The 12,096-nt window shown below is 39.2% G+C and overlaps 1 protein-coding gene across 4 annotated transcripts in view; it reads right to left on the reverse strand.

Moving 5' to 3' along the window:
* Positions 1-1,124: 1,124 nt before the first annotated feature.
* Positions 1,125-12,096, reverse strand: part of TASOR (transcription activation suppressor) — a 66,560-nt gene continuing 55,588 nt past the window's right edge. For 3 of the 4 annotated variants that reach the window (XM_075183258.1, XM_075183259.1, XM_075183257.1), the window contains 6 exons: positions 11,954-12,076; positions 10,169-10,328; positions 9,774-9,882; positions 9,078-9,256; positions 8,829-8,987; positions 1,125-2,244 (listed from right to left, as the gene is read on the reverse strand). In XM_075183258.1, the coding sequence (XP_075039359.1) occupies positions 1,778-2,244; positions 8,829-8,987; positions 9,078-9,256; positions 9,774-9,882; positions 10,169-10,328; positions 11,954-12,076 (1,197 nt within the window). In that variant the 3' untranslated portion in view covers positions 1,125-1,777. Of the gene's footprint in view, positions 2,370-8,828; positions 8,988-9,077; positions 9,257-9,773; positions 9,883-10,168; positions 10,329-11,953; positions 12,077-12,096 lie in introns of all 4 variants that reach the window. The other variant, XM_075183260.1, reaches the window with a different exon arrangement.

A 12,096-nucleotide genomic window follows, 5' to 3' on the forward strand; every position in this document is an offset into this window, starting at 1 on the left:
GCAACATCCTTGATGATCCTTTTTCGAGAGAGCCCTCTTTGGGCCTCAATTGAAAAGAGGAAGGGAAGATGAAAACTCTGCGCATTACAACATTACACCTCTAACATTTTCGGCTAAACAGGCTTTTGAAAAGCCCTCCAATCCTCTTGTCCAAGGGATTTTTTAAAGGATACAGTGCAATGCAAAAGGATTATGGTGCAAGAGATCCGAGGACTTGTCAGGTCACCCTGGGAAAAAGGGGTAAATGACTCAAATGATAAGTCACAAAGTTTTATCCAGATCAGCCTGTTTGTACAGTGATTTGTTAAAAAGTAGGCCTGAGGGTAGCTGAAGGCAGTGCAGCAAGCTGTAATGCTGTGGAGTCCACTCTCTGTAGGAAGGAAGGGCTTCCCATAGATCCCTGCTGCCGATAGCTCAGTACATGACTTATTTTGCACAGCAGCAGTTTAACACTCCCTGGCAGCGATACTGGTTTCCACAACCAGAGTACTCTACTGAAGAAGCTACAGGGCCAAAGGAAAACAAAAAAAAGGGATTCCTTGCCCTTGTAGGCCAGGGCCCACATGACCTGTAGTTGAAGTTAGGAACAGAGTTGAGGGTAAGACATTAATGAGTTGTGGCAAGGATGCTTTACACGAATGGAAACAGCTGAGGCTGTCCCTCAGGAGGTGCGATCAGGCACATATCAGGTAACATAAAAACACAAATGATACTAGAGCTCAAAGCTCTGTGCCATCCTCCTATGTAGGGAAATGGGAAAAAAATTAACCGAGGAGCAAGAAGGTTATAAGGGAAATGAGTGTGTGTTTTGACCAATTAAACTGCATTTGTGCGTGTGTGGAGGGGGGGAGGGGGGGGGGGGGGGTCTGTGTGTTTTCACAAATTTTATGGTATAGTGGAAGGAGATCTTATGGATACTGTCCATTATGCAAAGGCAAAAGCGATAGAATGGTTTTCATTCTGGAGGTGCCATTCATTACACAGACGCCACTAATTTTGAATGCAGGTCTAGTAACTGTAACTAGTAAATTCAAGTGTGCATCAAGTCCAAACCTGGATACCAATTTGAAGAACTCCTATTATCTTGTTTTAAAAATATTTAAAATAAAAAAAGGCTAAACATGTTGTAAGTAGCAGCATTTTAATGCAATGGATTGTGACAAAAGATTTGGATAAATCAGTGACAATCCCAGTAACCAAAAAACCAATATGGCAAAGAGCTTTCATGCTTCACAGGTGTACAAAGTTGATAAATTATACTAGTAAACTACTAAGTGCAAAAAGTTTATTATTGTAAATAAGACTGCACCATTTAATAGTCTATATCTGTAAGCATTTAAATTGCACCTTTGGTAAAAATTATAATAAAAAAAAATAAAAAAACGTAAAAATTAAAGATTTTAAATCTATAGAAAACATTGTGTTAACTATTAAAGATGACCGAGTTCATAAAAAATGTGTAAAGTAATTGTACACAAAATTGATTTTTTCTAAAGCCAAAAAATACTGTTGAAAAATGGAAGATATGAAGAGAACATAAACGTTTAAAACTTAAAAAGTGCAAACCTTTCAATACAATGAATTAAAAAAATATTTATTTACTTGCCGATGTTCAATATACATGCCATAATGATTCCAAAAAGAGGCAGAGAAAAGTTTTTTCTTCCATATGTAATAAAATGTGTATTTTACTTTGGATAAGAAACAGAACAAATCTTACAAAATGTCATTTATATATAAATATTTCAATTACATCACAAGAAGAGGGGAAAAATATCTATTTTACATTCCACTTCGGATCCCACTCAGGAAGTTGTGATGTATCCTGCTGTTCCATTGACTGGTTATATGAATTTGGGAAATAGTTTTCTCCTGCTGTTTGGGTACCTAAGATGGGGTACACCATAGATCCAAGAAAAGTCTGATGCGTGAGGAGGTTGAAATGTGAAATACCGGATTGTCTGTTGTGGTAATCTTGAATATTTTTGGAGAGTTCATCTCCAGTTGTATTGCTATTGTCACCTGTTGAGCCAGGGGTTACCAGCTGTCTGTAATCAGAACCAATTAATGGAGTCTTGCTTTTTGGACCTTCAGCTTGAGAGAGTACAAATTCCGATTGGCTTACAGACTTATCTCTGCAAGGTTCCAGCTTTGCAGTATCTGTGCATACTTCAATCTGTGGTGTTTCATCCCCTGAGTCTAGAGACATGTCCTCTTCTTCCTTTTCATCAGCTTCACTGGGAGCTGTATTACAAAAAGAAGCTTCCTAAGTAAGCGGTTATAAAAATATTACTCACTCTGGTAGTCTGGTTCAAGGTCAGCAATCTTTGCCAAAGTCATCCTCTATCACATGTGGGGCAGTGATGGACCTTTGGAGTAAAAGTTAGGATTTTTGTTCAGAAAACATGAAAAATGTGTTTATTGGGAAATCCCAACTCACTGACGTAAGGTTACAAATTCCAGATTTTACCATCTGGCAAACACAATGAATAAGTAGATGAATAGATATAAAACAAATGGCCCTCTTTACAAGGACATCTGAAGATTGTCAGAAGTTACTTTAGTTCATAGGTATGCGGTAGATTTATGAAAGCTCTTGAAGGATTTCCCATTTAAGGAAACATCCCAGCTAACAAGAATAGCCAAACTGAGCTCTATGCCTGCTTTGGAAAATTCAGATTTATTAATACTTCTATTCTGGTTTTATTAAACATGGATTTTTATTTCCCACTTCTGTTATAGTGTGGTCAATTCAATATGAAAAGGCAACTTGTTCACATGGTAAGGCTGTGAGATTTATTACTGCATTAAATAAGTTGGGATTAAACAGGAGAAATTACTGCAAGACGAGTCTTTTGGCATATGCTCAAACTGATTTTTTCTTCTCTTTATACTGCATCTTGACCATATATTTAAATGTAAAGCCCAACAAAAAAGTTTTGGATAAAATAAGGTATCTTGTAATTTGTTTTTTAATTTACAAATTAAAGCTCCAATATAATGGCAGAAATTAAATGTATTTGAGTTCTGTAATCTTGTTAGCTAAATCCAAATTTATGTTTAAGAGTTCTGGGGGAAACTGCTGCAAGCCCAGAACATAACTTAATACTATCTAATAGGCTCCATTATTCTATTATATGTACATAAAATATTTTTGGGTCACAGAAGATGCATGCTACAATACAATGATTAAATACAAGAAATGGTGTGGGATGCAAGTGGTCACAAAGGTAATCCAAGAAATCAATGACCAGGTTAATGTTATAAAACGTAACAAACTCTGTACATCATAGTGAGACACTAACTGTATAGCCTTGCTTTTATCTTTAAGATCCTATTTATAAACAAATGGCCTAAACAAAAGACATTACTGTAAATATTCCCAGGAAAACAGTTATTAAATCAAAATTACCAATACAAGTGGTAATGAGATAAATCAATGTGCAGTAATGGGATGTTTATACATATGTTTAATCCTCTTCTCTGAATCCAATAGTTGACACTGGATCTCTGAGTGTGGTGACAGGAGCTTGGGCACTTAAATTCTTGCCAAACTGAAGCTCTTCCACCCCTTAAAATGCCCACTGACTGTCTGCGACCTCAGTAATTATTTAACAAATCCCCAAAAGGACAGAACAAGAGGGAGAGAACAGAACAATGTTTTCCAATGAGAACAATATCCACGAAAGAACAGGAACAAAAAATAAGACCATAAAGGGATTTAGTGAAAAGGATTTAATTCAAGTACAAATATCCCATTTACTCATTCATCCATGGAGGAACATGGAAATGTCCCAAAGCTGTCCCTAACGGAGGGTACGCGCAGAATTTGCCAAAACTGGCAACTTTGGGTGCAAAAGTATTAAACCTGTAAAAGGTTTAGGAACGGGTGCAGAAGCATGATGGTGAACAGGCAACCACTTTTTTTTTTTTATTTAAATACGTTTTATTAATAACATCTGATCTTGAACAGCATTACAAGACATAAAACTCTTGAAAGGTACATTAGTGAGATGATAAATGCAAATACAAATTTAACAATGCGTATGACACTCTCACAGTGCTTTTACAAAACAAATTCAGCTTCATATGAGCATGAAAACATGGCGATGTTATTTTGTTTTAAGTTATACAAATAAAAGGAAAAAGATGAAGGGGAGTATAGGGCAAAATGGGGGAGGGGAAAGAACAGATTGGGAAGGTTAGGGGAAGGGGGAAGGAATTCACGCTTTTATGTTTTTTGCAGAGGGTAATCTGGGGTTTCAAGCAACAAATCGGATATGACTAGAATTGAAGCAGGGGTTGGTTATAGTATGAAGCCAATGGAGACCAGACTTTGTTGAAGGACACGGAGGAGCCACTAAGCACGCTGGTGACGTATTCCATCTGATAGGTGTGCCAGACTCGACCACAGACCATCTGGAGCGTTGGAGGCGTGGGGTTCTTCCAGTGAGCAGCTATTTGGCAGGTAGCTGCACTGATTATATGCCGAAGAAGCTTATGGGTGTGTGTTGGAAGGTCTGGGAGAGGTAGAGGCAGTAATACATGCTTAGGGTCGGAGGGTACGGGAGTATCGAGAATAGCTGTTGCTAGTGCAAGAACTTCTGTCCAGAACGGGCGCAGTTTGGGACAGTCCCACCAAGTGTGTATAAAGGTGCCAGTGTGGCCCCAACCTCTCCAGCACGCTGGGCTTGTTTGAGGGTATATAATATGGAGCCTAGAGGGGACGTAATACCATCTATTCATCAATTTATTAGCGTTTTCTTTGATACGGACATTTATGGAACAACGTGCTGTCCACTCATAGATGTCCGACCATTCTTCTGGATCTAGGGATGTTCCCAAATCTGCCTCCCACTGTGTCTGAAAATGGTCATTGGCCTCCGTGGAGGTAGGAATTAGGGCATTGTATAGCGTTGAGATCAGACCTTTTGAGGATGGTCCCGATAGACATAGGTTCTCAAACACAGTGAGGGATCTAGCAGATAGCTGAGCCCTGACCTGCTGGTGATAATGTCTGATTTGTAAGTATTGGTGGAACTGTCCCATCCTGAACCCGCACCGTTCACAGGCAACCACTTTTAGGGTAGTTGCTTCTTAGCCAATAGCAAATTGCACTGCCTTGAAGGTGGAAACCATTTTTCCCAAGGACCTTCATGCACATATGAACCAACACGTCTGCTACCCAATCTGGACTATACACTACCTGTAGAGTAAAGATTTTATCCTCTAGTAAGAACACATTCTGCTGACAGGTGTTGAAGAACAGCCCCAGAAGGACCATCTGCTAGCAAGCAATCAGGCTGGATAACTCGTAGTGGCAGATCCAACCATGAGATTCAAAGATTTGGGCAGACTACCAAACATGAGATAGCAGCAAGGATGGAGACCCTTCCTTGTACAGCAGTAAGGAATGTCACCCCCACTGGATCTCAAAATGGTTGTCATCACTGTACTACTCTTGGTGAACACCCTCGGCGCTGTTGGCTGAAAGGTAGAGCCTTAAACTGAAAATGTGGTACAGTACAGCAAAACTGTGGAGACACTGGTGTACCTTCCAGATGTTAAACAGAAGCCCAAGGAAGATCATCTGCTGGGAAGGACTGGTTGTATTTCTTGAAATTGATGATTCAAACATGAGCTTGAAAAATCTGGGTTGTTTCTTGAACATGAGCCTGAAATTAGGTGCGGAATTAGCCTTGATCAGCAGATCACCCAGATAAGGGATGCCATCACCACCATGTTTCTGAACACGCTTGGCTTTGTTGCCAGGGCGAATATAGAGCCCTGAGACTGATGGGACTGAACCTCCCAGATTGGAACAAGCAAGCATGCACCCTTAATGTCCAAAGAACCATGAACTAAATCACTGTTCAATGCTGTTGATGACCAACCCAAAGAACTCCATCATGAACCAGTCTTACACTGGAAGTTTTTGTATTCCTGGACCAAGAAAAGATTTAAAGTAAAAATCCAGCCCTGTTATTCAGGAATGCAAATAACTACTATTGTAGAAATAAGGGACTGGTCTGAATAGCTTCCATTAAACATTTTGCTCTGTTTCCAGAAAAAACAGTGGTGAAAAAGGGAATTTGGGCAGGGAATTTGGGCAGGGAATTTAGGCGTCTGCTTTTCTTCCACGTCCAGTGGTTTGATTTAACCACAGACGGCCTCCATCACAGGAGATCCGGTCATGCTGATTGCTTGTCAGATCTTGGACGCAGGACATTTAGCTGCCCAAACCTGTCTATCCCATCTCATCCTTGAGTGGAGAACCGACATCTTGCCTTCCCGTTGCGGCGAAAGAAGTAAAACCAAAAGGCCCTTAGAGGTCAATGAGCATTAATAGGGAGAAAAATTATTTGCTCCTGTGGACTGGGAAATTATTTTTATCAAGTTCTCAACCGAACATGGTCCTCGTGCACTCTACCTCCTAGTTCTGAAACAGATGCACGAAATACTTAGACTTCCGCGGAAGAAATTCTAGCCCTGATGAGTCCCCACATAAATGGTGGCTTCCCCTAAATATTGCAAGGCCTCACAGATATATTCAGCCAGAATAAGCAAACCCTATTTTGCTCTGTCAGATTCCAGACCTTACACCAATTGCGCCAAATACCTCCCCCATCACCTTATTGACCCAAGCCGAAGGTAAGCTGCCCCTATTTTCCTATCTGTAGTATCCCGTAAGGGAGCGATGTTCAGAATAGGAATTAATCCAAAACGAGCATTGACTAAGCTATGGGAGCATATACCTTAGGTGGAGATTCCCATATCCTCGCTAGGAGGAGGATAAAAGGATTGCAATCTGTGCAAGCTGAAATCTATCATCAAGTCTAGTCCACGTTTTGCTAAGCTGATTCTCTCATCTGACAAGGTGAAGTAAAGGAAACAGTCTGTTTCTTTATTCTCTTAAAACAGCAATTCCTCGCTGTCCTTAGTCTCTAGAGTTTGTCTGACAGCACACACTAGATTGTCCACTCACTGCAGGGATCCTTCTCAAGATACAAGGAAACGTCAAGGTTAGAGCCTTCCTTGCTATACCTGTTCAACATCTTGGGTGCACGCAGGTGAGAGCGGCCACATTTCCTCTGCCTCACACAAGGCCTCTGCCCCAGACTGTGCAGAAGGCATCTGGAGAAAGCAAAACTTAAGCTTGGCCCTTGACACTACCATTCCCAGACAGAGAAAAATGAGGGAAGAAAATGAGAGGACATATACAGTTGAACAATCAAGGAAGATGTGGAGCTCCAAAAGACAAGCCAGATGAAGACCACAGAAAACCAGCACTCCAATAAATCTCACCACTACTTCTGTACAGCTGACAGGGCAGATGGGGAGTAGAATGAATCGCTGCTTCTGGCTACTCCCAAGATGGCGGCTGTGACCATTCTAGTGGGTTTGCCCAACTAGAAAGGTGGTGCTGAAGGGATATCACCTCCCCTAGGACCCGGTCCATAGGGATGGTTGTCGTTCAAAGAAAACCTCCTATGCAGGCCCGAGTTCTGGGGAATACTGGTGACACCCTATGAGAGCAGGGAGCTCCGTTTCCAGTCACTATCTTATTGTCGTGCTTCTGGCGCCAGTCCTTGCCCAATGGCACTGGAGCCAAGGAATTCTTGGCCACTGTAACTGGGTGCCCCTGGAGGCCATCCCATGATTATGGCACTTCTGCAGACCACTCCAGGGCATCCCCAGCTACAAGTATGAAAAATGAGCCATAAAAAATAAAAAAATAATTTAATCTAAATGCAGAGGCTGCCCTAGACTGCAATAGAAGTAGCACCCAGTTCCAACAGGCACTTGAAAAAAATAATGTCTCAGGCAGTCAGTGAGGGTATAGAGTGGGAGCAGCTTGAATTTTGCTGGTAAATTTAAAGTGTACAAGCTCCTATCACAGCACTCTATGCCACAGTGTTCCCCATGGATGAAAGAGAAAACTGATAAAAACTGCATTCAAATGACATTTTTAATATGAATTTGAATAAGGGTAAGTTATTCTTAGAAGTTCGTAAATGGTCAATGAGAACAGTATGTGTCAGATTTTGCACCAAACTGCAGCTTTTTGATACATCCCAAAAGTGTCTACAAATGCATTATTTTCTAATACAATTAATGTTAATATAAATTTAGGTGCATGTCTTTGTCCCCCGCACTGGAAAGTTTTGAAGCAGGTGGCAGTAAACAACCTACAGTGAAGGAGGTCAAATAATGCACACATCAGCACATAGTATTTCCGGAGACCAATGTTCGGATGTTATAGGACAAGTGACCTGCCTTTTTGTGTAAGTGAAGACAGGACTGCATGGAACAGATGCAGTGTTATGATGTGAGGAGGAAAATGGAGTAGAGTAGGAAGTCACAGACTGGGAGTTAGAAAATAAGAGTAGGGTCCTCCTACAAGAGAAGTGATGTGAGGCTCCTGTCAAACTGATGTGAGAAGACTAATGGCAAATGCAGTTAAAGTTAAACATGAAGTATATACATCCAACTAAATATTAAGACCAAAGAATTGTTTCAATGGCAAACAAACTTCTACTGGGACTAAACTTGTGACCACTTCCATCCAATTACATTTTATTATCACTATTATTGTAACCAACAGTTTACTGTACATTTTCTCTAACCTAAAAGTCTGATTTTTTTTTTTAAATATTCATGAGGTCATATGGTATTGATCTTCACAGAGTGTACACCCACAGTTATTTGGGAATTATCCCTAGCCACACTCAAAAACTACAGCCAATATCCCAAGATATAGTGGAAAAGATACTTCAGAATCAGAAGTTCATTCTAAATAATCAACACAACAATAAAATCTTAAATACCTGTCTGGTTGTCTTGAGTCACAAGATGTGATAAGCAATTTTCTTCACTATTGGAACTATGGTGACCAACAAGGCTGGTAAAATTATGCATGAAATCAGCCATTTTTGTGACCACAATCCCATTTTCTGCATAATTAGCAAACAAGGATGCATTCTTTTCTGGAAAAGATGGACATTGAGAAAGTAAATAAACCTTAATTCCACTTTCTGAGAGCTACTAATCACATGTGACAAACATAGAAACGTTACCTGTCAGAAATATTAGGTGACGCTGCTGAATGTTCTGAACCTGAAGCTTGATCAGACAGTCTAGTTCCGGAGCTTGTCGGGTCTGAGAATCACAGTTATGATACGAAAGAATTTCTACCAGGTGCTTCTTCTGGTATGTGTTCAAGAGTGCCAAAATATTCAGTGCATGCTTGCTTCCCCTATAAACAGAGGAATTTTTTTTTTTAAATATTTATACAAAAAAATTATATATATATATATACATACACACACAGGGTGATTCGAAAGTCGCAGTACACCCTTTTATTTCAAAAACTCTACAGGAATTGGGCCAATTTCAAGATGGAGCCCATGTTTGGTACATACCGTAAAAGATATACCACGTCACCAATACCTTACTGGAGTATTCAGGTTTCCCAATTTCCTGTAGAGTTTTTGAAATAAAAGGGTGTACTGCGACTTTTGAATCACTATATATATATATATATATATATATATATATATATATATATATATATATATTTATATATTATATAAAAATAGACACACAAACTCTCTAGATATCTATATATGTAGTGATTGAAGTGGAAGCCACATTCTCAGCTTTGCATAATTAAATCTATGCCTCCTTCCTGTGCTCTGCCTCTGAAACACCCCCCCCCCACCACCACCACTAAAACCCACTGATGAAGAACAGGCTTGCAAGCAATTACTCACCTTCCCAGCTCCTTCAATTTCTTTTGAAATTTGCAATGGATTTTCCATTGCCATTTTCCTTCAGGGCTGTTTATTTGCTCAAGAAAAAGCAGGAACTTTTTCAGTTCATCTATAAGATAATATAGAACACCAATTACCAAACAAAATAAATAAATGTGCAATGCTAAATACAAACGTTCAAGTAATTAAGGTACTGCAATTATGCAGATAATGTAAAGCTTGAGATTGTAAAGGGAAAAAACAAATTAAAAAAAGTCATTAACTACCACCAAAATGCTCTTAGAAATGTTAAGTTTAGATGTAAAGGTGTCTTGTTTGGCTACCTTATGCTAAAGTTCCATTACAATTAGAATGTTCATAAGAGTTAAAAGATAATTATAATAGAGAAATCTTACCAACTGTAACAGGATCAGGACTTAGCACGGTTTCATCAGATACAATAAATCCTCCTGACACAAATAATTCATTATATGTGTGGTTTTTCAAATCATCCAAACTGTCAACACCAGCAAAACTAACACATGGACGCCTCTTCAATGTTATCAAGGACGGAATCTAGTAAGAAGCAAATTTAGTTAAAAATATGCAAGCGATCCATGGAGGAATCATAGTCACAAATGTATTTTTATAGTTTTGACAAGTGTAAATAAAGCTTTCATTTAAAACTAAATGCATCATTACATCAACGCAGTATTAAACAAATGTTACAGTGTTTTAATTAAAAATCCTATTAGCAAAAGATTCCCTGACCAAATAAAGCTGGAAGGAAAGAAAAATAAGGAAAACTTTGAGCTTTGAACTTTGTTGACTGATTGTGTTCCATTCAACTACTGGAAATGCAGAGTTAAAATGGAAAAGGAGGTGACAGTTGATTTAGTATGGAAATATTAATATGCTTGGATGACATAATTAGATGCACTTTAAAGCCATGGATGCTTGAGGTAGGGCACACAGAGTGGTTCATGCAAGATTTATGCCCAATGGACACCGGTTATCAGAAAATTGAGGTTGTTTGCTAGATATGCCAATGGTCTCAGCTACATTTCAGAATTCTGTGCATAGTAAAGCCAATTACCTAGTTATCTGCTTTCCCAGTGCAAACAATGGATGCTCTGTCTGTAATGTGACAAAGGAGATGGAGAAGTTTGCGATAGTGCCTGTTCAAAATAGCACAGACTTCATCCAATCACTTTTCTAAGAGGACAAGACCAGACTCTGACCGGGCATCCAAAATGTTTGTGCAGTTGAAAAGGTCAACTTACACTGCTCCAAATCCTGCAGTGGCTCACTTGTGGGCCTCTCCAGCTAAAATCCCTGGATTTTAGCAGGAGTGCTCTATGTATCCAAGTTACTACATGACCTGGTTAAAGTCATGTGGTGTCCATAGCAGGCACTCCTTTCTGCTCAATCTTCTGACATGCATATTAGCAACCTAGAGGACAGATACACTACCTTGTATTGTGTGTCACATTTGCAAATTTACACTGCTATTCCATCAGGTGCTAATCAGCCTGTGGTCATTTCCCACACCAGTATATCTTATTTGCTGATAATGCTTGAAAAATTTCAACACATCTGAGTTTCGTGGTAATAAAAGGACCAGTAGTTTTCTTTGGCATATTATCATAATCCATTCACTATTATTTACAGATAGTCTCATACAGAGAGTGATACATTACTTTCCAACTTTGCTGATCTGTGTGTTCTGATCAGGTGATAACGTTTCATTATTATGTATTAATGAAATCATTTAATCCATACAAGCTTTCCCTTCCAAGAAATCCCCATACCTTAATGGCTTAACCATAGAAAACCATGCTCATCATGCTGATTCAATAGCAAACAATTTTTCTAAATCCTTTTGAGATTAAAACCTTGAAGCAAATAAGCTTTAAGAATTTTTTTTATATTTTTTATGCATTCACAACTCCAGACACCAGATTTATATGTCTTAAAGAGGGGTATCCCACTTTTTGACACTAAGGATCACCAATGTACTCTGCCTGTTACCAAAGGGTACGGCGCTAGTGCGCTCGTTTTTCTGCAGCAGAACAATTGCATTGAAGGCCATCCATAATCCCACTTATTTTGTAGTCCATTGAAAAAAAACAAAAAAAAAACCCAAAAAAAAACGGACAAACATCTCATAGAAGTGTCAACATTCAATGCACATAACTCACCTTATGAATACTCTGGGCAATGTCTTCATTCTGAATAATTATTAGTAGTTTATCAGAGTCTGCATTACAGTGTAAAAACTGCGCCGGGTAACACTGTAGATTGCCAAGTTTTATCAGATAATCCTACAGCAAAATACATAAAA

Source organism: Mixophyes fleayi, chromosome 8 (assembly GCF_038048845.1).
Source record: "Mixophyes fleayi isolate aMixFle1 chromosome 8, aMixFle1.hap1, whole genome shotgun sequence".
Taxonomy (NCBI): domain Eukaryota; kingdom Metazoa; phylum Chordata; class Amphibia; order Anura; family Limnodynastidae; genus Mixophyes; species Mixophyes fleayi.